Below are 25,624 nucleotides of genomic sequence, written 5' to 3'. Positions count from 1 at the left end.
TTTTTTAAATGACTGATTATTGCATTGGATTTTTGTACTGAGGAATGACTCTCAAAAACCATAGGGGTTCTTTATCATTTTAAATTATGCCATTCCAGTTCCACATATATTTAACTATCCAGAGACTCTGTAAGCCTTGAAATTAAATTCTACTTGTTAAATATAGATGCAAATAGAAGTAAATACTTTTTAACTAATAAAATGTCTTGATCTCTGAAATTTTTAATTTCTTTTAGCTTGGCATACTTGAAAAAGTAAATAACCAGGTTTTGGTTGATGCATGTAGGACTGCATCTTGTCACTTTTACTTGAAGAGTCACCATGACATGGAATGAAGCACCTGGTGTTCAAATTATAATACTGATATTTTTATGCAAAAATGTTAAGAATAAAACTTTTTCAAAAAAATAAATATTGGGTCATTGAAGGTAAAAGCTAAGCATGGGGCTAACTCCACCAGTGGAGAGATGTTACTGCTGCTAGGCCATATCTTCCCTGTTGGGCACTAGTAGTATGTTGCCACATGACTTGTAGGCTAGCAGTACAAGGTAAGTAAATTCAAGGACATTGCAGCTGTTAAAATAGGGTGACTTGGAATCTTTCAAATTATGTCAATGCAGATGCATTTTAATGTGCTCTAAAAGTTCTTGCTAACAGTTGCAGGAAGGGGGATACCCACCATTATGCACCTCCAAACGTGTTGAAATTGTTTTTAAAAAGGTTGGTAAGCAATGTGCCATTGTGTTCTCAAATCAGAATGATTTGGAAATGTATTCAGCCCTCTTGTGCCATAGACCCTGGAGGCCATTGGAGAGACAGAAAGAAGACTCTTTAAAAGGCTGTTGAACAGTGCTATGATTAAACACTGTGTCATCAGAGAGATGAGTTTTTAAAAGCTTGCTTTAGTCCGGACTTCCACCTTATTTTTACATGCTTTTCTCCTAATGGCTTCGTGAACAGGGCCTTGGCATACTAAGACTAAAAAAGTAGTTCTAGAATGTTAGTACTTAATATTGGTTTCTGTGCAGTTGATAAAAATTTTCATTTTTAACTTTTGTTCACTTCCGTTAAGAAACATTTCCATCTTTATATGGTTGCAAGTGTTGCTTGTTGTTTCTAGTCTCTGGCATCTATGTTCTTGATTTGAAGATGATAGAAGAATGGGGGAAAGGCACATTTTTAAGAATTCTAAAAAAGATCTTTCAGTTGCATAGTGCAGTTTAGGAATTCATGACTGCAAAAGGAGGTTTGTGTAATACTTTACTATTATTACTTTGGAATGTTTTATGAAAAAATGTACAAAAATCATTCTAATGTTTACACTGAAGGACCTTTGTAACTCCAGCAGCATTAGAATGTGTGCTTGCTACGTGAATCATAAATCTGAACTACTATGAAATACATTTGTGTACTAAAAGATGTTTTTAAATGGACTAAATTTTAATAAATAGTCATTGTTACAGTCTTCCTGCTGCTGCATTTATGCTCAGTAAGGTAACAATCTGTGGCAGTCTTAGACAATAGTAGCAGTAATACTCTACATTAGTAGTACCAAGATAATTTCAAAAGTAGATGAGAAAAAGTTACCTACCTAATTTGCTATCAGTCATCAACATAATTAAGGGTCTTAACCATGGCCACAGCTACTGGATACGTTCAGTGTCTGTGTATGTACAGTGGAGCCTTCATTAGAGACATCTGTAGGGTGAGGTTTTTGACTGCAGCATGCTGTCCTTGGTGTTGCTTACATTGCTCTGAGCAGTGTGGATGGGATCAAGTGGTGATCTTCTTATGAGTGTGAGAATAAAGGTCCTTGTGAAGGATGAATATGTCATTTGACACCACAGATTTTGTTTCTGAGTCAAAAAAATAAAAATGTGCTTTTAAATTTAAACAAATGAACTGAAAGTAATTGGTTATAAATAAATCTCTTCATTGCTTAACAGACTACTAATTGTAGTGCATGATTTTTTTTCATGCTTTTTAAGGATGAAAACCAAAGCTTAAGGAAAACAAAACACAGAAAAACTATATGTTAGCATGGCCTCAGGCCAGCTGTAATTTTTTTGCAGTCTAAGGACTATGGATTTGTTTAGGTTAAAATATTATGTGTGTAATTAAATAAAACTTGAAGAAAATTGGCACATCAGTATCATGTATAGGAGATGTAGTGTGGTACACACAGAGATTCTTCTGCATTGAGAAAGTGCTGATGCAGATGTCTATGTGCAGTGAGTTCAGTGCTTATTTCAGGTTTTTGCCCTTGTGAGGGGTCTACTGTGCATTAGGATCATCCTGATAAAAGCCAAAATAACATGTTGCATTCTTCAACAACAATGTAGTGAATGGGATTCAGATATAGTTGTATGAAGGTGGCAAAGATGTAGTTTACATTTTGGCATTCATAAATACCTGTAGTAGATTGCAAATATAGTGTAGTAAAGGCAGAATGCACATTGGCTTGTGGGTAATACTGTGTAGAAGTGTTTTGATTATATTATACAGTTATCCTGACACCTGATTTCCTTTTCTGGGGAAGAATTTGAGCTAGATGTTTCTGTTGAAAGGAACCAATATGCAGGAGTTGTTACAGTATAAACCTAACTGTAAGATTATACGTTATGGCCAGTAGAGTTCAGTATGTTTTCACTTTAGAGGTCTCCAGAGTGCTGGCTGTGTGCCAAAAATCAAAATAATATACTAGAAACCATTTGTAGGAACTTCTTTGAAGTCATTTAGACTCAATGCCAAAATCTATATTAATCCCTCTGAGCAATGTCCACTATTTCAAATTCATAATTAGGATGCAAGGTGAGGCTGACACCTTACTCTGTTTTTCTAACTCCTAAACTACTACAGGTAATCATAGAATCAAAGAATCATTGAGGTTGGAAAAGATCATTGAGTCCAGCTGCAAACCTAACGCTGCCGAGGCCACCACTAAACCATGTCCCAAAGTGCAGTCCTCAGACTTTGCAGTTTAGTGGTCAGTGAAAGAATGGAATCACAAAATTGAAGTAAATTACTTGGGTTTGTATTGGGAGAGTGCCTTTTCCTTGAAAATGACACCTAATGACTAAGTGTTTCATGCTGCTTCATGAAAGTCTCACATATGCATCAGCCACCAGACCATCTGCTTTTCACCTCATAGAAGCATACACAGGACAAAAGGATAGAAAATTTTGAGGTCTCCCATGCACAAATGTGAATTTCACCAGTTTAAGTGCAGGAATTTTCTGTTAGTATTATTGCAAAAAAAATTTTCCTTAGTATCTGTTAAAGCCCTTTTTGTAGTCCTCTAATGATCTAATGAAGCAGACCTTCTGGGGGAGAATGTATACTTCTGAATTTATACCAAGGTTTGTATCCCATAATTACGTGACTGACTTTAGCCCTTTTTTAATGCTTTTTTAAAAACTAACTTAATCATGGGAATATTCCCATTTTGTTGCTACTGAACTTCTTTCTTATGTGCTGTTTTAAAAGATTTTACTAATATTTTCATTGGATTATTCGTGTGATTCATTATGCTCAGCAGAAGAAAAAGGCAAAGATGCCAAATCTCAAATAAAACCAGGTGTTATTGTGATACAAAGCTTTAGGCTCTATTATTTATGCAAAATGCAAGCTGTCTCAATGTTCCCCAGTTACACAGAACAGGTGCACGCTCCATTTTGAAAGTTCTTGATTAGTCTGGTATGGAATTACTGGAGTTTTCTGCTGTTCATGAACTCCACGTTAAGGCCCAATTCTGGTTCCTTTTTATCATATAGTCATTTTATGCTCAAAGAGCAATACTTTTTATTGATATAGAGTAACTGTAATTCTCTCTAGTTGATTCTGTTTTAAGAAAACCATAGAAAAATCTAAGGGGTATAAAAGTATTAAAATATTGATAATTTAGTACTACGGAAGATTTTGATCATACCTAGATTCACAGCTTATATCTGTGAGCAGGTGGAAAGCCTGTGGCTGGGGTCTGCTACAGCCGCCTGACCAAGGGCAGGCCACTGACAAAACCTTGGCTCCAGCCACAGGAGGTGTTGTGCCCGCAGGGTCTTGTCCTGTGGGAGGAACTCAGCCACCCTAGCAGCTGTTGGGAAAGTAGCTCAGAGGGCTGTAGGCAATCCAGGAGACTCCTGGAATGCATGGAGGATAACTTCCTGACCAGGTGATAGACAGCCCTGCCAGAGGGAATGTGTTCCAGGATCTGTTGGTCACCAGTGCCGGTGAGCTAACTGGGACACCCAAGACTGGAGGCAGCCTGGGCAGCAGGGATCATGCCCTGGTGGAGTGTGCAGTCCTGAGGGATATGGGTTGGGTAAGGAGTAAAAGTTGGCTCTTGAACTTTAGGAAAGCAGCTTCCAGTCCTTTGGGAACCTAGTCAGTGGGATCCCTTGACAGACTGCCCTCAGGGACAAGGGAGTAGAAGAGAGCTGACAGATCTTTGAGGAGCTCTGCCATAGAGTGTAAGAACTGGCAATCCCCAGGAGCAAGGAATCAGACACGGAGGGCAAGAGACAGGCATGGCTGAGTAGGAACTTGCTGGTGAAAATTGAGGGAAAGAAGCAAATGCACAGGCAGTGGAAACTGGGACAAGTGACCTAGGAACTGTTTAGAGATGAAGCACAGCTGTGTAAGGAGGGGGTGAGGAAGGCCAAGACAACAAAACTGGAACTGAAGCTGGCAAGGGACACAAAGAATAATGGGAAGGGCTTCTAAAGGTATGTTAACCAGGAAAGGAAGGTCAAAGAAGGAGTACCCCCTCTGATAAACAACACTGGAAAACTGTTAACAGACAAAGAGAAGGCTGAGTACTTAACAGCTTAACAGCTTTTGTCTCAGTCGTGGATGGGAAACTCTTCCCACACCTCTTGACTGGATGGATAACAGGGTGAGGACTGGTAGAGCAAAGTCCCTCCTGCTGTAAGAGAAGTGTGTGACCACCTGAGGAGCCTGAAGGAGATGCATCCCAGAGTCCTGGTGTAGTTGCCAACCCACTCTCCATGACATTTGAAAAGTCAGGGCAGTCAGGGCAAGTCCCAGGTGACTGGAAAATGGAAAACATGGTGTCCATCTTCAAGAAGAGACAAAAGGAAGACCCTGGGAACTACTGACCTGTCAGCCTCACCTCTGTGCCTGGGAAGATGATGGAACAGATCCTCCTGGAGGCTGTGCTAAGGCATGTGGGGGACGGGAAAGTGGTTTGGAGCAGCCATCATGCTTGCAGGAACGGCAAATCCTGTCTGACCAAGCTAGTGGCTTTCTATGATGGAGTGATGCATATGTGGACAGGGAAAGGGTTTCAGATGTCATTTTTCTGGACTTCTGTAAAGTCTTTGACACAGTTCACCACAAGTGGGAGAAGCTGGTATAAGGGGAGGAGGCTGGGGTAATGGAAATACCAACACAAGGGGGCAGACTGGGATGAAGTGCAGTGTGGGGATCAGATGGGATCCAGGGGTGAAATGGGATAAGGGAACAAGTAGAATTCCCCTGCCTTTTTGGGCCCTCTTCATCCTGCCCTCCTGCTCTCCCTGTTTTGCTTCCCCTTCTGTCTAATTGGAGAGATGGATTTGATGAGTGGAATGTTAGATGGGTAAGAAAGTGTTTGGATGGCCACATCCAGAGGGTGGTGTTCAGTGTCTGAGAGTCCTGATGGACATCAGTGACAAAGTGGTGTCCCTCAGGCACTAGTGTTATTTAATAGCTTAATTAATGACATAGACAGAGGGATCAAATGCACCCTCTGCAAATTTGCAGATGATACCAAGTGAAGTGGTACAGTTGCTACACCTGAGGAACAGGATGCCAGAGGCACATGGACAAGTTCTAGGAGGGAGCCCATGGGAATCTCATTAAGTTTACCAAGGCAAAGTGCAAGGTGCTTCACCTGGGTCAGAGCAATCCTGGTATCAACACAGGCTGGGGGATGGACAGCTCAGAGCAGCCCTGCCCAGAAGGACTTGGGGGTGCTGGTGGGTGAGAGGCTGGACATGACCCAGCCATGGGCACTCAGAGCCCAGAGAGCCAAACGTGTCCTGGGCTGCATCCAAAGCAGCGCGGCCAGCAGGGCCAGGGAGGGGATTCTGCCCCTCTGCTCTGCTCTGCTGAGACCCCACCTGCAGTGCTGCATCCAGCTCTGGGGTCCCAGCACGGGAAGGACATGGAGATGTTGGAGCGAGTCCAGAGGAGGTCAACAAGAGGAATAGAGGGGAATGGAATACCTCACCTATGAGGAAAGGTTGGAAAAGGGAGAGCTTTGGAGTGACTTAATTGCAGCCTTCTGGTACCTGAAGGCAGCCTACCAGAAAGATGGAGAAGGACTTTTTACAAGAGCATGTAGTGACAGGATAAGGGGGATGGCTTCAAACTGAAAGAGGGCAGGTTTAGATTAGATATTGGGAAGAAATTCTGTTCTGTGAGGATGCTGAGCAGGTTGTCCAGTCAAGCTGTGAATACTCCATCCCTGGCAGTGTTCAAAGCCAGGCTGGATGGAGCTCTGAGCAACCTGATCCAGTGAAGGGCGTGCTACCCATGGCAGGGGTGTTAAAACTTGATGATCTTTATGGTCCACTCCAACCCAAGCCATTCAATGAGCACATGATTCTTCTTGAAAGGATGATTTGAGACCATACAAATATTACAGTAAAAAAAAAAGGCAGAGAAACAATTTTGGCCGCTTTACAGAGGCAGACTATGGGCAGCATAATAAAAGTGGTCTTTTGCTTGAGATTCATCTCTGGATGATTTAAAAATCAGTGAAGCTATTTGAGCAGTTTGGGGTTTTATTTCTTTTGGTTTTTATTTTCCTTGCAAGGTTTTGGAGAAAAAAGTATTTATCAATATGAAAATCAAGTAAGAATTTTTGAAACTCATATTCTAATGTCTGAAATTGTCTAAAATCACTGACAGTTTAAAGGTACAATCATTAATATGGTAATTTTCAATTAGCCTCATTGACATGTTAATAATTAAGGAAAGTGTAGAGCCTAAAAGTTGGTGACAATGCAAAAAGAAGGGAGTTAGGATATATTAGAAATTGAAGGCGTTCCTAGCAGACATGGCTTTTAGAAGGTATTTAGTAGATGTAGAGCAACTAAACATACCTTTGGTGGAAAATGTTTTCCAGAATTCAGCATGATGTCCTTGAGTGTCTGTATGTCTAGATAAATTAGCCCAAAGTGAATGATGGTATCCAGTTGCTTTTCTTAGATTGTACATAATAGGGGCTAGCTTGCTTGTTTGGTTTCCTTGCTCCCTGTCGGAGGGATTCTATCATTACTTTGGCAGTCCAGAGTATTGTGATTTAGGGGTGCTGTAATGTTGGTATTTCCAACACCCTTTTGAAATAATGCAGACTAGGATGCTGACATTCTTTGCTTGCATTTTATTTTACCTTTTTATGAATTATTAGTTATTTTTGTAAGAGCTGTAAAAGGGAGACATTGCCTTGGGACTGTGAGTAATATATAACTATTAATTGTGCAAAAGATCGTGTTTCCTGCCAGTAGTTGAATTTTATTTTTCTGATTTTCCATCTTTCTTATAATAGTATAAAATCATAGTTAAGTTGCTCTCATTGCTTCAGTTGAAAGATCATGTAAATGTGGCTGTGCTATGTGATAGCCCTTCTCCTCTTAGCTGTTGCAGAGTTACTGGAGCATAGCCTCACCATGAGTGTGAGAGAGGTTGTAGCTCGCACAGCTCAGTAGGTAATTCTTGGATTATGTCATGGATATTGCCAGTAGGAGGATTACTTAGATTAAATGATGTAGTGTGCTTTAACAGGATGTAAATTAGAGGAATAGAATTATAATTTTCATCATCCTTAGAAGCAAATATTTTTTCCCAATAATATATGTTTTATCCAAATATATATATGTTTATGAATTAGGATCAAGAATTAATCTGTGTTCATTATTGCAGAATTTTTAAACTAAGGAACAAATACAAAAGAAAACAAATAGAATTTTGTGTCTGTAGTAATGGTCGTATTGGTAATAACAATGCTTCTTTAAGGTCCCTCCCAGCCCAAACCATTCTGATTCTGTGGTGATTCTATGGTACTTCGTACAGGAGTGTATGTCCACCTCTGTTTTCTGTAGTAGGTTTAATAAGCCATGTAGTGCTTCTTATTTTAAATAATTATGGAAAATAGTTTTTTGTATTGATGTAAGCTTAATTAATAAGGACTTACTGAGCTTGCAAAAAGAAACATGTTCCTGTTGGGAGGATTCTGTGGTTTGTGACTAATCAGCTCAGTTGTGATAAGAAAAGCCAGAACTACTACTATCAGTGATCTTACACTTTTCACATTTTTTCCCCATGATTAAAAGTGGGGGGGAGGGGGGCAGAATCCTAATGTTGCTCTTGTTCTTATACAAGAACTAGTTTAAAAATACTTGCAGTTCTTTTAAGGTGATGAATTATCTTTCAACATGTGCAGTCAGTCTTTTGGCCAGTCTGACTGGTACCAAGGCAGTGTAACTATACGGTATCACTGTGGAGTCCCTACATGTGGTTGCTTTCAGTCAAAATGGGGTGGGAGGGCAGTCAGTATTTTAATTTTTTTTACTGTCTTTCTAAACAGCTGTATAAAAAAAAGTTTTGCAAGTTTAATCTTAATAGTCTAAACCCCAAAAAGCAGACACGCTCTGTCATAAAATAACTATTAGTGACTAGTTTGTATCCTATAAATCTAACTTGAGTTGATAATATGGTCCATTACCAGCTAACTGCACAGAGTATTTTTCATTTTACACTCTTCAGTTACTTTTTAGTGAAGTGTTAAAAAATATGAAGCTTTTCTCCTCTCTAAAATTGCACACTGTCTGTCTGTTATTAGGGAGATAACAGCTCTTATAAATGTTTCAGTAAGCGTTAAGTAGACAGTTATGTGCACTCTCATTCCACGCTTATTTGCTTACTGTAATAAACTGATAAAATATGTGTGGTTTGTCTCTGTGTATCTGCAGGCATCATGAGTCACATAGATTTCCTTTAGAAATAATGTTGTGTCTGCAGAATTGATTGGTTATTTTCATAAACCGTCCAAAGGTACACAAATGACTTCTATTATTTAAACATATGCTGTGTAAGATTTGTAGGAGATTATCTCCTGGTTAGTGGATGGTTCTTGTTCTGTTAACTCTGTGTGGTTTTATTTTAACCCCAGAGTGATTGCAGGTATCTGCCCCATGGATTTTTTTGCAACTGCATAAAAAATTTTGGAATTAAAACAAAGAACTGTTTGCCAGACTGATGCCGCTGTTAAATACATCACATTACAGTCACATCAGCCTCTGTCAGCTCAAAATCCTTGCTAGCAAGGCAAGGCAAGGCAAGGCTTTGAAAACCCCTATTTTCCAGAATTAAATTGCTTTGTTCAACATACATATGTTTTATTTATTTCTAGTACTGCCACATTAAATGCAAGTGAAAATTAATGTTCTGTAGGAAGAAAGATGACTTAAACATAATGTCATTATTCTGAGTGTCCTTTGTGTTTCTGTTGCTATGTATAGTATGAAGTTGGAAATAGAAGTGAATGGGCTCACAAATGAAATTATTACTGAAACAAGAAGTAATGCTGAAGGGGGGCATAGATTAAAATCTCTAGAAATCACAGAAAGGATTCAGTAAAACTTGAATTGGTGCTACAATTTAAGTATAGTGAGAGTTTTTTTCTCTATGTCTATGCATTTTGGAGCAGCTCATCCTGGGTGCCATCACGCAGCACATGCAGGACAACCAGGGGATCTGGCCCAGCCAGCACAGGTTTGTAAAAGGCAAAGGTCCAAAAAGGCTGAGGCCAGTGGTGTGAGGTTCAACAAGGCCCAGTGCCAGGTCCTGCTCTTGGGTCACAACAACCCCAGGCAGTGCCACAGGCTGGGGCAGAGTGGCTGCAAAGCTGCCCACAGGAAAAGGACCTGGGGGTGCTGGTGACAGCGACTGAACGTGGGCCAGAGTGTGCCCAGGTGGCCAAGAGGGCAAATGGCATCCTGGCCTGGATCAGCAGTGGTGTGGCCATCAGGACCAGGGCAGGGATTGTCCCCCTGCACTCAGCACTGGTCAGGTCACCACTGGTGAGGCCACAGCTCAAAGCCTGTGTCCAGTTTTGGGCCCCGTAGTTCAGGAAGGTTGTTCTGTTGCTGGAGCGAGTCCAGAAAAGGGACATGGAGCTGGTGAAGGCTTTGGAGCATACTATGAGGAACAGCTGAGGGAGCTGGGGGTTTTTATCCTGGAGAAAAGGAGGCTCAGGAGTGACCTCACACTCTACAACTGCCTGAAAGGAGGGTGTAGCCAGGTGGGGGTTGACCTCATCTCCCAGATAAATAACAGAACAAGAGGAAATGGCTTCAAGTTGTGCCAGGGGAGTTTTAGGTTGGGTATTATGAAAAAATTTCTTCACTGAAAGAATTACCAACCATTGGAACAGGTTGTCCAGGGAAGTGGTAGAATTCTTGGGAGTCTTCAGAAAGCATGTGAGTGTGACACCTGGGAACATGGTTTACTGAAGATGGCAGGGCTGGCTTAACAGCTGGACACAGATCTTAGAGGTCTTTTCCAACCTTAATGGTTCTATGATTCTGTGTATCTACATGGTGGACTTCTGACTACTATTAATTAATTAATAAAGCCAGCCATAAGTTAACACAAAGAAGCTAGTGTACTTCAAAATACTTGTGTTAACATGAATTAAACATATATCCTAAACATGTTAATGTAAAATGGGAGAACCATTTCATGAAATAATTATTCTATTATGCATGTCCTGCTCAAATTGAATTAAATATTCAAAGGTAGAGGCTAAGCTTAAAATTAAAAATAAGGTTTAAATTCCCTCTTAAGACTTTAATTTTGTTCATTACTTGAGCAATGGTTTAACTAACATGCTAATTTGACTGCTAATAACCTCTTACTGTTATTGTCTCTTTCTGTGTACCAATAAGATATTCATTATTCAAAGTACTTCCTTCATTATTTCATGACAGCTGAGTTTTTTTTGAGAGTTTGACCTTGTCAGTTATATTTCTAGAAAACTAAGCAGACTATTAATCTGTGGAAGTTTGAGACTTCTATTCAAAGATGTTTTGAATTTTCAGTAACTGTGAAGGTCCATACAAATTACACCTTTTCCATTAATTTTGCATTAGCTGTAAATCTGGTCATGTGATGTCGCAGAGGTCATTATTTTATAAATATGATTTAAAGTAACCCTAATCTTTCCTTAAAACTTGTGTGAAGAATTCAAATTCACTTGTCTGCATGTTTCTGCGTATGCCTGACTTTTGTACTTTTGAGCTCATGATTTCCTTGTCAGTAGTGTCTGGGAATTTGTTTGCACACTGAATGTTTTTCTTTCTTGCTATTTCTGCCGGATAGAATGGATCCAAGCATCCTTGGGATTTCTCTTATTGCTTTTAGCAGCAAGACTATTTTAAAAGTGTCAGCATCCTTCTGCTCTATATAACTATGTTTTTACTATTTCACCAGTGTAATTGTTAGGCAACATTTTTTGTGGTTTTAGCAAGAGAAACAGAAGACAATTTCTCACTGTATTTCACATTACACAATGAGCTTGGGAATACCCTTGGGTTCTGATGCACAGAATGTTTCTTTTTGGAAAAAATGTAACTATTTAACTGTAACTCTTAAAAATATCTATGATTTAATAGCTAACTGTAAAGCTAAAAAATTTGAAAACAGATTTATAGTGGAAAGTGAGATGGATACAACAAAGTTATTTTCAGCACCAGAAATGTTTTTAGGCTCTGTTATCTAGTATCTATTACTGCAATTTGTTTATGCATTTGAATGTGTCCTTTATGTTCACTAAAATTCGAACTCGAAAGCAGGTGCTCTAGCTGAGTGAAAAGTGCAATATTCAATTGTTGTTTTTACTGTTCTTGCAGCATTTGCCAACTGTTGTGTTGTACTTAACAGGTGGCTACGCAAGTCTCAGTGCCAACAAAAACACATGAACTGCTTCATCGAATGAGTGGGAAAGGATTAGCAGCTCGTTATCACTTCTCAAGACAACCAGGCATTTTTGGTGATCATATGGTACCTGTGCAAGTGACAGTAACAAACACAACTGATCAGAAGATAGAGAATATTCACATTGGGGAGAAGAAGTTACCTCCAGGCATGAGGATGCATGAGTTTAATCCAATAGGTAACCATATCCTATGTTAAAAGATCTTTATGGTAATCTCCAGCAGAATTTCAAATACAGGAAAGTGGTTTTGCATAGTTACATGTATACTCATATATGTGTGTGTGGCAGATGGGGGTTAGGTATACACACACACACTCACTCATGCAACTATCCACTTGATGGGATAAAATCTTTCTGCATCCCTACAAACTTCGATTCTCCTACTGTCTTAGTCTAGACTGGCTATTATGGGCTACTATTAAGAATGAGGTTTTGGCTTTTATATTCACAATTATTTTCTTACCAAGTTTTAAATAAATCTGTAGATGTATTATTTGTATCAGTGGCTCAGAACACTGTCATTTTTTCCCATGTCATCTTATGGCAGTAAAGTGGAAGTGTACATTTTAATTTATCTTGTATGTACCATAGTTCCACAGAGGGTGTCTGCTTAGACTAAATAAAAAGCAGTGTATAGTCAGACCTGACCTAGTTTTACTTTCTATCTTCTGATCAGGATGGTTTTTGGCTAAATTTCTGTTTGTGGACAAGAGTATAAAACCTGAGAAAGAGCACAGATCACAGCAAGTTTTTTTCAAAAGTAGTGCCTGTGTACACAACCTGCTTTCTTTTCTCAGCAGCTTTTATTTTAGGATATTGTGGTGTAGTCGGAAGGAGCAAGTGTTTCTGTTTCATAATACAAATTCTTCTCCTTCAGTGACCTACATTATTATGTGAATATGTATCACAACAGAAGAATACAGGAACATGTTCTTAAAACCCAATAGTGAAATAGAGTTCGTTGTAAGTAGCTAAGCTGTTTGTATTAAATGGCTCTAAGCTATTGAAATACTTTTTTTTTAACATTTGAAAGATTAGACAGTTTTACACCAAATAGCTACAGAAACAATTGTCCAGTGCTATAGTTTATTTCACGGTTAAAATTAATAATAATAATAATAGTTTGCATCTTGGTAATGATACATACTTTATCAGCAATTACTTTTAAAACTCTATTAGTTTTTATTTAAGTGAACTTTGTGCTGCTTATTCCTCAAAATAAGTCCAGCTCAGAATTACGAAGTCAAGTTAGTTTTGCCCACGAGCTTTATTTTGTATCCCTGCCTGTAAACATTTGAAGAAATAAAGCACAAAGGCTTACAAGTAGAGATCTAGTAATACTATAAATCAGATCAGGAGATACCATACCCACAATAACAATTTAATTGACAATTAATAGTCAGTTAAAAGTAGCATTCACTTGTCTCCCATAAAAACATGGGGGAAAAAAGGTGGAATTAATAAATTATCCACTTCAGGTTCCTTGAGCTCCGCAAAACAATCCTACCCTTCCAGGTATTTATTTCCCCAAGAAAGACATTGTGGTATCTGTCCTGGAAAGCTGTTGGTTTCTTCTGCAGAAATAAGCTATCCATGATCCGTAGTTCTTCCAAAAAAATTTTTTTTTTCTTGCTAGAATGCAAATTTTCTGTATTCTTTGTCACTTTATCCAGAACTAAGCCTATATACCCTGTTCCTACTACATTTTATGTTTCCAGCATTTGGAAAACATGTCCTATAATTTACCCAGCAGACCCAACAGGAGAAGTGTCACTGTAGACAGGTATTCCTACTGGAGTGTAAGTCTAGTTTTGCCTCAGTCACTGAAATTACTGTTGGCAATTGTCCTGATTCTCCCAGTAGAAATGGTTCAAATTATTTCACCCAAGTCCCTGTGCACAACATTTTCTTGTTGCTAAGTGTGTTTGAAAGTCCCTTTGAAAACATTAAGCTCAAAGACTTTGGTAAAGTTTATTCTGTATTTGAGCTGTAACCTGTAATCTTTCAGTGCTTTACACAGGCTCCTTGAAATACTTTGTTTTCTATTCACTTCCTGGTGTTAGTTTAGACTTTGCCAGCAGCATCAACTCCATGTTTTCAGTATTTTTACAAACTTAACCTGGATTTAGTTAAATTTTGATACATTTTGTCATGTAGCAGCTGTCTACTTTCAGTTCCTGAAAAGTATCAGATACATTATGAATAATCTGGAAATCAGATATTTTTCTGCCTGCCCAATCCTTTTTATTTGAATTCCTCTCTTTTAACTGTGCTTGCAGCTCTTTGTTGTAATCTTGAGAAGACAAAGTCTACTTCAGTGCTTCTTTTTACTTATGTAAAGAAAGAGCTTACAAGGAAAAGCCTTTAAAGAAAGCTTTATCTCTACAGCATTAAGGAAACGGTGTAGTGATTTGGCTGAGAATCTGAGTATGTCTCTTGATAAACTGTCAAGAGTGTCTCAGTCTGCACTGCTTGTATGGCACAGAGTGATCGTCCATTTAGCGTTCACATTCTTTCTTCTCCCTTCCAACTAACGCAAGTGGAATATTGAGAGATGAGTAAACCACAGTAATTATGAAATAGTTTTAAGTTCAACTTATTTTCCATTACTGTGTGTATTAATTAAGAATTTATTAATTTGTTGTGTTTTGCTATTTACTAACTAAATCTGCAAACCACTGTTATTGAAAATGAAATCTCAGTGCTATATCTATACACAATTAAAAGGATGTCACATCAATATTTTTTCTATAAATAATTTTCCTCGCTTTTCTGATACAAAGCCTTATTTAGTTGATGGGGCTGTAAGACTGAAATGGCAACATTTCATGTGCATTAACTGGGTGAGAGATGGGATTCAGGACACTTACACATGCAAGTGTGACATTTGGGTGATACCTACTTGTAATAAAACTGCAACTATTGGATTTTTTCTTACAGAGGTTTTTGGGGGTTATAATTATGTGAAGTTTGGGGAGTTGCACCTGAGGTCTTCTGTTGCTTTGCGTGGGTACTTGACGTGTTAAAAATCTCTTCCTGCAGAGTGCCTTGAGCCTGGAGGATCCTTTACTGCTACAATGGGTATTGACTTCTGTGATTCTACCCAGACAGCCAGTTTCCAGTTATGGTAAGTTCTTGGCGGGGGGAGGGTAATTTTTTGCTCCTGGAAGGCAAAAGTAGTGTTTATTGGAAGTCTCTGTGGCAGCAGCAGGCTCGCTGTTTTTTGAAATATTCAAAGAATTAAACAAAACTTACAGCATGATGTATATCCAAGATGTTTTTAGAGAAACATTAGATGTTTTAGAGAGCACATTACTAGTGTTCAGTTTTACTTTTAGAAGCTTTATTTTTTTGTCCCACTCTTCTTGTGAGTCTTCTTATTAACACCATCTTGAAAGGAGCAGTCATGTCTGACTGTTCTTCTGTAGTGTTTTGTGTGTGTTCTTCCTTGTAAGAAATGGCAAGTCAAAATGGCACATAGTGTGAGCAATTTTACTAACCTGAATGTTTATTATGGCTGTTTGTGGTTGTTGTAACATGATTGCCTGAAAACAACCCCAGAATTTCCCAGCCAAAGAAGTTTATTTCTCGTGCTGTAGATTCTTTTAATTGAATAGTGAAAATGAAACCAAGTAACTGGCTGGCCAACTAAATCCGAACTAACATGCCTGATGTACACTTTCGGTGCTCATTATTGGTGTGTGCAAGGTCCTCCTTCTGCATTCCAGGCTAACAGGGAACCCATTCACCCAGTGAGAATTGTGTTACAAACTAGCATTTGAAACCTTGGTAATTTACAGTAACAATGTCCCAACATTGGGAAAGAGTGGATGGGAGAAAACTCTACAGCTTCTTTTAGGAGCTTTTCAGGTTTATATACTCTTTGAAACTGTGCAAAAGCACTTTACAGATCTGCACAATTTTTTTCTTTTTAACATATTGTGAAATAATGGGGTTTTTACGTGTTTTATTGCAAGAAGCACTGCTTTCAATATGCAGCACAAAAAGGGATATTGAATGGACATTCACATAGCTGCATTTCACTTTCAGGGAAACCCTTTGTGAAAGTCCTGTACTTCTTCCTTTAGAAAATTTCTGTAGCAATTTTAGCATACTGCTACTAAGCACAGCTTGTTCAACTTACAGGTTATTGAAGATGAAAATAATAATATCATGAAAATCTAATAATAGACATGTACCCAAGTGACTCCTAAAGTACCACTGCTAAAATAACATTTCTTGTTTTAGGGGCAAGGGGGTTTTGCTATTGGATTTTTTTCTGTCCATTTCCCCAGTCTTTCCCTGTACAATGGATGCTCCTGCATAGTCAGTTTACACATATTTGTACTCCAGGCAAAATGTCTGCAGCATGTAGTTTATGCACATCACGTTGTTACAGCCGGTCTGTATGCTGTTTGCTGGAATCTGGAAACAGCTTTGAACTGTTGCCTGATATTTTTTTGGGAAGGAGGTTCCCTTTTAGGCAGTGCAATTTCAAAATTACTTCAAAATTATAGACTCTCTTTTCCCAAATATATTTTGAGTTTTATAAAATATAATACGCTCAGCTTATCAAGCAGGAACATTCTTCTTTAAATAAAGCAGATATTTTTCTTTTAAATATGTATTTTCAGTCTAGCAATGATTTGATTTTTAACTTACACCATTTATTGCTAAGTATCTTAGCAGTGATGAGGATAAGCAATGTAGCATAACACATTGATTTTATGCAGATCATCACCTTTATGTTTTGGGAGGTCTGCTGTATTAGTGATATATAAAAACTGATTACTTTCTCCAACATTGCCTAGTAATTGTTTATTATTTTCCTATTAGACAAACAAGACAGATCAATATTCCTGAACACCAACCAGACTATGAGTAACATCACTGTAAATAGATTTGCCTCAGACCTCAGTGGTGTATTCATTTTAATGATTTAGACAATGTGAGTCCAATGACAAAGCGCTCAAGCTAAGTTTAAAATTAAATTAAGGATAGGAATTGCTTACTTTGTTCCTTTGCTAATTGATAGGGCCTTGTTTCTTTGCCATTAGTTCCTAGAAAATAGTATAAAAATAGGTAAAGTATTCTTTGCATTGAATTTGCTATTTTACTCTGAAAATATATTTTGTTCAAAATCCTACTGATCTTCAGTATCGCTGAAGAGATTGTGCAGTGTGATTTTTTGGGAGCAATGTCTCAAAGAACTCGGCTACAGCCTTTGTAACTTGTCATACTTTTTAAAAAGCTTTTATCCAAAAGAAGGAATGACTTCTAGAAGTTTGTCAAAACATAGTTGAAATACTGTGCACACAAAGGTGATGATATTCTCATATTTCCTATTAACATATCTCTATGAAAGATGTTGTCCGTTATTTTGTGTTTTTGCTAGAAGCATGTTCAGCAGTAAAGTGCTCCCGATCATAACAATTTTCTTTACGTTGTTCTTAGAGGAGCACTTTATCTTGCATCAAATGTAATTGATCCTGAAGCAGTGTAATCACAATTACTCACTTTCTTAATTGGCCTGCCCAAAATCAGAAAATGGAAACCGATCGGCAGTGTTTAAATCAATAGCTTTGTAGTAAAGCTTGTGGGGGTAGGGACATAGTGGTAATGGGTAGATCAATTGGTCTTAGATGCCAATCATGGACTGTGTGTTTTGCATAGCAAACACTACCCTTCTGCTTAAGGATGTGCTGTTGTACTAGTGGTTCGATAAATACAAACTGTATAAAGAAAAAAAAAATAACATGAGTCATACAATATTTAGATCTTTTTCTGAATTTGTTGTACAAGTCAAGGACAATGAAGGAGAAACTGCATTATAGAGGTTTGAAGGAATGAGCTTTGACAGACCTCCCTCTCAAATACTATTTTTTGTAAGCACCCTTACCAAGATCACACATCTAATTAAAATGAGGTGAAGTGCCTTAACTTGAAAACTGTGCCTAATGCGTTTATTTAGAATGTGTATTAGGATGTTCACAGTATGTACTTGTAAGGAGAACATCTCTTCATTGTTATTTTTCTTGTGCCACCTCCTTGCAGAGGCAGCTATTTCAGCCACACTGGTGTTCTGCATGATAATGCCTCTCAAGCAGAAAGTTAAAGAGGAATAAATGGAGGAACTTGGTCTTTTAAAAGATTTTTTGAGTGTTATTCTGGTTTTTTGTTACTTTGTTCTCATTTTGCAAGCAGGATATACACAGCTTAGAAGTTTAAAGCAGTTTGTTATTGGCTAACTCACCTGCAATGTAGGTTGCTAGCTTGTTGAATTCTAGTTAAATTTTAGTATATTCACCATCCAAGTACGAGACCTGAGCCTTAGGTAAGCAGGTAGGCATCAGGTGAGCAGAGGAAAGGTTGGAATGGATCCTTGATATAACAGACTATCTGCAATATTGCACTGACTGTGGCATTACTTCTTTTTTTTTTCCCCATGTCAGATTTTAAAGCTTTCCACATTGGTGTGTTCTTTCTTGAATCTGTGAGCTCCTAGTGTTCACCATTTCAACAGTCCTACCACTGTCTCTTATGTTATCTTTATTGTCTTGCATGTCTCTACTTTTCAGATATTCTCAAGTCTTTCTCTCAGCTTACTAGTTTTTTGAGATGTCTGAACAAAGATCTGGGAGCTTTGCCATGTCAGAATTTGGCCATAGATCCTTGGAATGAAAATATTTGAATCCCTTGAGATGGAAGACAAGGAAGGTTATACAGACAGAGAGTTCCAGCATATACATGCCCTTATTCTATTTTGTGTATATGTATTTAGCATTATGAATTCCTGTCTGTGTTTGTAAAACTCAGTAGGCAAACCTCAGATTTCTTGTAGGTATCTGACGAATAACTAAAGGCAAAGGGGAGATGTCTGTCCTTTTACAACATTGAAAGCTGGAGAAGAGAGCTTGTCTTTACTTCTTCTTTCTTATTCTTTTCATCCCCTCTTTCCAGATTATATTGGCTGTTCCCAAAACCGTGAAAGAAACACAGTTCTAAACATAAAATTAATTTATGGAGAATGTGTTCTCTCTTTTTTTCTGTTCTTTTGAAAAGTATATAGGGAGTTGTTTAGCTTTCTTTGAAACTGGCGTAGGGGAGATGTCCATGCCATGCATCTCTCTCCCTAGTTTTCTCAAGGTTTAAGTACAAAGAATACAATCAGAGCTCCCAAGAAGAAAGAGAAATCAAATGAAAGCAACAGCTTCTGTGCCTTCCATTCATTTTCAGAATAATTAGATAATTGGAATTTAGCATGACATATGACAGAGGCTTTTAACTGTTTACCTTATATTGGCATTTCTTATGTCCCAGTGTCATCAGAAGGACCCTCTCCTTGTGAAGAGGAGAATACATACTCTTCTACAGTTGTTATGCTGATAGAAAAAACTGTTCACTTAATCTGTTCTGTATTATATAAAGAAAACATTTTGCTGATTACTCCAGAAGTTTGGTATAGCTGAAAGAATCTAGCAATTTCTTAAATGAAGTAAATTCTGTGAATGAGATTTGAAAACTTTGTTCAATTTGTTCTCTGTGGCTTCCGTCTTACTGTAGAAGCTTTTGCTCTAAATTTTATTTTCAAAGGAAGAGATTTTTTGCAGCATGAAATTCACTTGCTTCACTCTGTGTTCATGTAGAAATCTTCCCAAGCAGAACTTCTACCTGCAAAGCGGAGTAAATTAAGAGGGTCGGTTGGGTAGCAGTCAGTGTTTTTGTTGAGTGCAAGCATGCATTCAGGTGTAGATGCTTGCACAAAAGCATCTGATTAAAATTATGTAGTGAGATATGTTATGGAATATATTAAAAGCTAATGTTAGAGATGCAGGACTGTCTTCACATCACTGTCACTTGCATTTTCACTTTTTTCTTGCTGTTTTCTTCCCTAGTGCTTTGTCAGCAGATCACCAAGTTGCTTGTAGATGTAAGACAAGCAATCTGGTACTCTTCTCTTTATTTCATTACTCTAAAGTAGTCAGTTGGCCCTATTCCAGAACACAATTATGCCAAGATAAATAACTGACCTGGAATAAACAAGGCTGGACATGTACAACTGCTTTCATTTGTTCTATTGCTTTGGCCTTTTTTTCCTGTAAAAGCAGGATGCAGTCCTTTCCTTTCTTCAGCAAGACTATGAATCAAGTCTCCAATACTTCTCTATTCCATGTTTTATTTTGCAGGAACTTAATTCTCCCTCAGTGTTGCTCTTCCTCTTATGTTCTTTTGATCATTTGTGGAGATTTTTGTGAGTACAAGACAAAAGTAGCGTGCTGGTTTGGGATAGATATATTCAGCTGCTGCTGGGAGTGAAACAAAAAAGGATAGTATAAAGAGCAAGAAGAATATTCCCCAGTCTATTTAAAGTAATAATTTATTAAAACCTTGGAAATTAAGACTTCACCACTGCTGTTGTGGAATTTTAATAGAACTCATTCACAAGTGTTAGTATTTACTTTAGTTTTGAAGAAGATTTTGCCATCACTGTTCTCAAGTCTTCTGTTATGGTAGAAAACTTCTTTACTAGGAACCCTGCAGAGCCAATTCTTAAAAAAAACCCAAAAAACCAAAAACCAACAAACTGAGAGAAGAGAGGGAGAATAGCCAAGGGTTTCAAATGACAGGTGCTAGCTGCTCCCACTCCATCTGCAGATATCTACAGAAAACTTTAAACTGTGCATCTTCTAAAGGGTTGAATGTTAGTCTTGCAGTGTCATTTATCATGGAGCTAGTAAGTCTCCCTTTGTTCCTATGGGAGCATTATTGTCTCTCATTTGTTCATCGTGATATGTGCATCAGAAGATAAATTCATGTGATCCTTGAAATTGAATCGTGGAAGTGATGTAAGTCTTAAAAATACAATATGTACAGTTTAATAGTTTTTAAGGAATAAGTAAGAGTAACAATTTCTAATATTATTTGCCCATAAGTTCACAATTAAATACATAACAGATTTTGCAAGTTACTAATTTGTCACAGTGGGGATTACTGTAACACGCATTTATCAAACCAGGAGTCCCGTGGAAAGGAAATATATATATGGACAGATTCTTGGTAGATGTTTCAGAGATGTTTATTTCCCCAGCCGCATGGCCGGGGCTCTGCCCAGGAACTGTTCCAGTCACGGGACCCGAGGGTCCTTCTGCCCGCGCAGGGAACACAAACCAACCCATGGGAACGAGGCTGAGCAGGGGCAGGGAAACCCCGTGCCTGTGCCCTCAGGGCCCCTCTGCCAGGGCTACATGGCAGGGGAGGGACCCAACATCTCACCCGTTTATTTTAATAAAAGGAGAATGAAAACAACTGGATAAACATAACAAGAACAGTTTCAAAATAAAACAAGCCACCCTCCTGAGTCTTTAAATGTCCAAACAGATTCTCTGGAACATCTTAGGGCTGACAGAAGGGAGACAGAACTCTCCGGGCATGCTTTGTGGGGAAACTGAGGCAGGAGAGGGTTTAATTTCTTCCCTCCCCCTTTTCATCCCCCCTCAGCATCAGAGAGGAATTGTAGGGAAATGGAATTGTATAGGGAAACCATGGGGTGAAAACCAGATTAGGAATAAACTGGGGATGGGGTAAACTTAGGAAAGGGTACATATTGGGTATAGGGTAAAAGGGGGAAGTAAGTTGTGGGTAGGGAAGCTGCTGGAATGGATATTGTTTATAATTTTGTGCATAATGGCTGCCTTTGACTGGATTACCTCCAGGCCCAGTAACATTCGCTGCTTGTAAACCGTTCTTTCCTTGCACTATATCAAATTGTACAACTTCCCCATCTCCTACACTTTGCAGGTAATTTTTAGGGTTATTCCTTTTAATGGCAGTTCTATGGATGAATAGATCTCCCCCTGTATCATCTTGTGTTATAAATCCGTAGTTGTTTTTTACATTGTACCATTTCACAGTTCCTGTGATTTTCATTGCTGTAACTTCTCCTATCACGTGCTTGCGTGTTCATCGTGGCTGCTGATCCCCCATGGCCGCCGCCTCGCCGACTCCGACGTCTCGGCCGGGCCCCCGCGTTGCGGCTGCTCCGCGCTCTCCGAGCGGCGCTGCTCCGGCGTGTCTGGGCTCTGCGCGGCCCCGCGTTGCCATCGCCGCTGGCTCCGTGCCCTGTGAGCGGTTCCGCTCCGCCAACTCCACGCTGCTTTGAGAGCGGCCCCGTTCTGGCGCTGCGCTGCGCGGCTTCTCGTGTCATTGTGGGAACCGCCGCTTCTCCCTCCGCAGGGCTCTCCGAGCCGTGTGCTCAGAGCGGGCTGCCACGCCGATGCCGGTTCCTGGCTGCTCGTGGCCCACGGCACCCGCGGCGCCTGCGGCGTCGCTCCCTCACTCGCGGTCGCGTGGCCGGGGACCCCGAGACAGGGATGGGGTCCGCGATAAGGCGCGCGCTCCCGAGGGGGCCGGGCGCATCCAGCGCAGGCACCTCCGCCGGCACGGCTGCAGTCATGTGCTCCTGGGATGGCGGCCGCGCGGTCTCGGCCACAGGATTAGTATGATCTTCTGCTTTAGGGGTAATGGGACTGTATAAATGCTCCTGAATAGCTTCACTGACCACGAGGGATCCACACAAGGGTTCAATCACTAATGCATGTTCCGTTTGATCCTTCATCTCCAACAAGATCTCGTGCCAAAAACACCCGTGACAAGCCAGAGGAACTCCAGGAGGACTAATATCAAAAAGTAAATCTCAAGAAATATAGAAGAAATTTTTGAAAAGCCAGTTAAAGAAATGTTCTAGATCTCCCGGTTCCAATACTTTCTTGTTTTGTTGTTCAAGGATTCCTTTAACTTCTAGATACATTTTTTTCTGTGGCTCAGAGAGCCCCATTTCCCACGATTCTTCCATAGTCCTGAGAGAATATCCAAACCAAGGTGAGAAGAGAGAGATCTAGAGTGGTTTTTACTCAGGAATTTCCTGTCCTTAGGGATCAGTGTCTTGCCAGCAATTCTCCACCATTTGTTACAGTAGGCATTACTGTAACACGCATTTATCAAACCAGGAGTCCCGTGGAAAGGAAATATGTATGTGGACAGATTCTTGGTAGATGTCTCAGAGATGTTTATTTCCCCAGCCCCATGGCCGGGGCTCTGCCGAGGAACTGCTCAGTCACGGGACCCGAGGGTCCTTCTGCCCGCGCAGGGAACACAAACCAACCCATGGGAACGAGGCTGAGCAGGGGCAGGGAAACCCCGTGTCTGTGCCCTCAGGGCCCCTCTGCCAGGGATACACGGCAGGGGAGGGACCCCAGCACTACTATTGGCATGGTACTGTTGTCAGACATCCCCAACTGTTTGATCCTTTTAGAGCTTCTTCTAAGGACTTTTCATTAAGTATTCATGTCCCTCTAAGGCTGTAACTTACCAGCTGCACTTGCTGATACCAGAAAATGCAGTCTTTCATTTTTGAAACCTTAAAACACATTCTGTTGGTCTGAGAACCTTTGGGTATTTTTTCCAGTAAGCTTCTTCACCTTGATTTTCCAGGAAAGTGAAAGACACACCACTTGAGAGATGCTTCAGTGCAGCTTGGACCCGTTCTCCAGCAGATTTTTAGAAGTTAATGTAGTTTGTTGTTTAAGCATCCTTTATACTAATTATAGTCTCGAAAATATAAATGAATAAGTTAAATACACTGAAATTTAGTTCCCTAGGTATTGGGGGAAGTTAAGTAGTTGTGTTGCAAGCCTCAATTTTATTCTCAAACTTCTCCATTTGATATCTGATGAAATCTTCATCTTGGAGATACTCAGAGCTCAAATGGACAAGGCCATGAGCAAAGCGGGCTAAGGTGGCCCTTACTTAGGCAACAGGTAGAACCAGGTGAATTCCTAATGCCCCTTCTGAATTGTTTTGTGGTTCTATGGAATTATGAAGTAACTTTTGTTAAATTAGATATTATGAGCTCTCTAATATAAAGATTTAATAAAAGAGATGCAGATCAATAAACGAAAACTGTATATTTAATCTGTGAAGTGTCTGGTAAAGAGAATCTGTAAGGAGGGGTAACTTTTGCTAGGTGAGAAAGAAATTTACTGAAGTACGCTGGAATTAAAGTAATGCAAAGTAACCCAGATGGTGACTGAAGTGAAATTAAGAACAAAGTGGTTTTGAAGAAAAACTAGCAATCAGAATTTCTGTTTGTAGGCTATGAAGAGTTCATGTTTTATCAAAGAACATATATTATCTATTTATTCACTAGAGGAAATGGAAGTGGCGTGTTTGTTAACAGCATCAACAAGCATCAACAAACATCAACAAACAGCATAACTGTTTGTTAACAGTGTCAAGTGGTCCTCTTGAGCAGTTACAGACATAAAAAACCCAAGCTGTAATCATGCTTTTATTCCTTCATATTGTGAAAATACTGTTATAAGCATTAAAGCAATCTAATAATTGATGTGATCAGTCAAGTTTATGTACAAATGGCATCTCCAGTCAATGTAGGATGTAAATCATTGTACACAAAATGGTTTACTGTTTCATGCTGAATTATGTAGAGCACATCTTGCTTAAATATGAAACGTAACATTGGTGAACAATAAGTTGAACAGTGTCAGTGAAAGTATTGTTGAAAGTGTTAGTCTTATAGTCCAAGTAGTAGGTATGAACAGCAAAAAATTAATGAGGCAGTTGATTAAAGACCCTTCCATCAGCTCTTAAACTGATTGAGTTCTTAATCACTTTTCAAAGAAAAAGTTAAAGAAAAAAATACTTCTTGCTTATTTTACTGTGCACTTAATCAGGCTAGCCAATCAAACAATCCCTGGTCTTTTATTATAATAATGACTTTAGAGATGGATGGCATTTAAAGTAGTACAGGGGGAAAAAAGTTTGAATTTGTTAGCTTTTTAAAGCAGCACTTAATAAATGATTCTTTATAAAGGAAGTACTAGCAAGTTTGAAGGGATTGTTCCCCCGTATGTTTACTAAATAGCAGTTCTCAAAAAAGCATAGATGTCCAGTTTTATTTGAACAGCCCATACTTGAGACTGCACCCATAAGCATAATTATAACACATCAGAAGCTAGAAAACAATAATGTACTAGTTCCTAAGCATTTCCTTCTGAAAATGGGTAATTATGATAAGTATTAGAATTTTGAGTAGTAGAACTGCAATATGTTTTTCTGTTTCCAGGTGGCTTGTCTTGCATCTTTAGGAGGGAGACTCATGTGTTTTCTATAGTATTGGCCTGTAGTGCTGTTTGTTTTCCATCAGCCTATCTTTTTTCAGAACTTTGAAGTTGCTGACTTATAAAAAAATCAGTAACACATGTTTTAGGTTAATTTAAATAACAGGGATGTTAATTGATGAAATATATTTTCCATTCAAATGATTGTATCATTATATTTAAGTAAGATATCTGAGGCATATCACCAATCAATATATGTTGGCTATTTGGTACACCAGCAGAAAAAAAAAAAGTGTTCTTTTCTAAAAATTTCTCAGGCTTTAAAGCATTAACAATGATTCCAACTGGATGTACTGATCCTGAATTGCTACGCAAATCCCTTATGGTACAGTTAGTCAATGAAACATAGCAGAGTGAATGTATCTTGAGTTTCTGTAGCCTTGAAGAAGTCTAAGACAAAATAGTTAGAAACTTAGAGAATTGA

At 39.0% G+C, this 25,624-nt stretch overlaps 1 protein-coding gene across 2 annotated transcripts in view; it reads left to right on the top strand.

Moving 5' to 3' along the window:
* AP3B1 (adaptor related protein complex 3 subunit beta 1) overlaps positions 1 to 25,624 on the top strand; it is a 164,166-nt gene that overhangs the window by 119,084 nt on the left and 19,458 nt on the right. For both annotated transcript variants that reach the window (XM_082301503.1, XM_082301502.1), the window contains exons 23-24: positions 11,950 to 12,181; positions 15,047 to 15,131. In XM_082301503.1, coding sequence (XP_082157629.1) covers positions 11,950 to 12,181; positions 15,047 to 15,131 — 317 coding nt within the window. The remainder of the gene's footprint in view (positions 1 to 11,949; positions 12,182 to 15,046; positions 15,132 to 25,624) is intronic.

Source organism: Coloeus monedula, assembly GCF_965178545.1.
Source record: "Coloeus monedula genome assembly, chromosome: Z".
In the NCBI taxonomy this organism is placed as follows: Eukaryota; Metazoa; Chordata; class Aves; order Passeriformes; family Corvidae; genus Coloeus; species Coloeus monedula.
The sequence above is the reverse complement of the archived record's forward strand: the minus strand, read 5'-3'. Positions and strand labels throughout refer to the sequence as shown.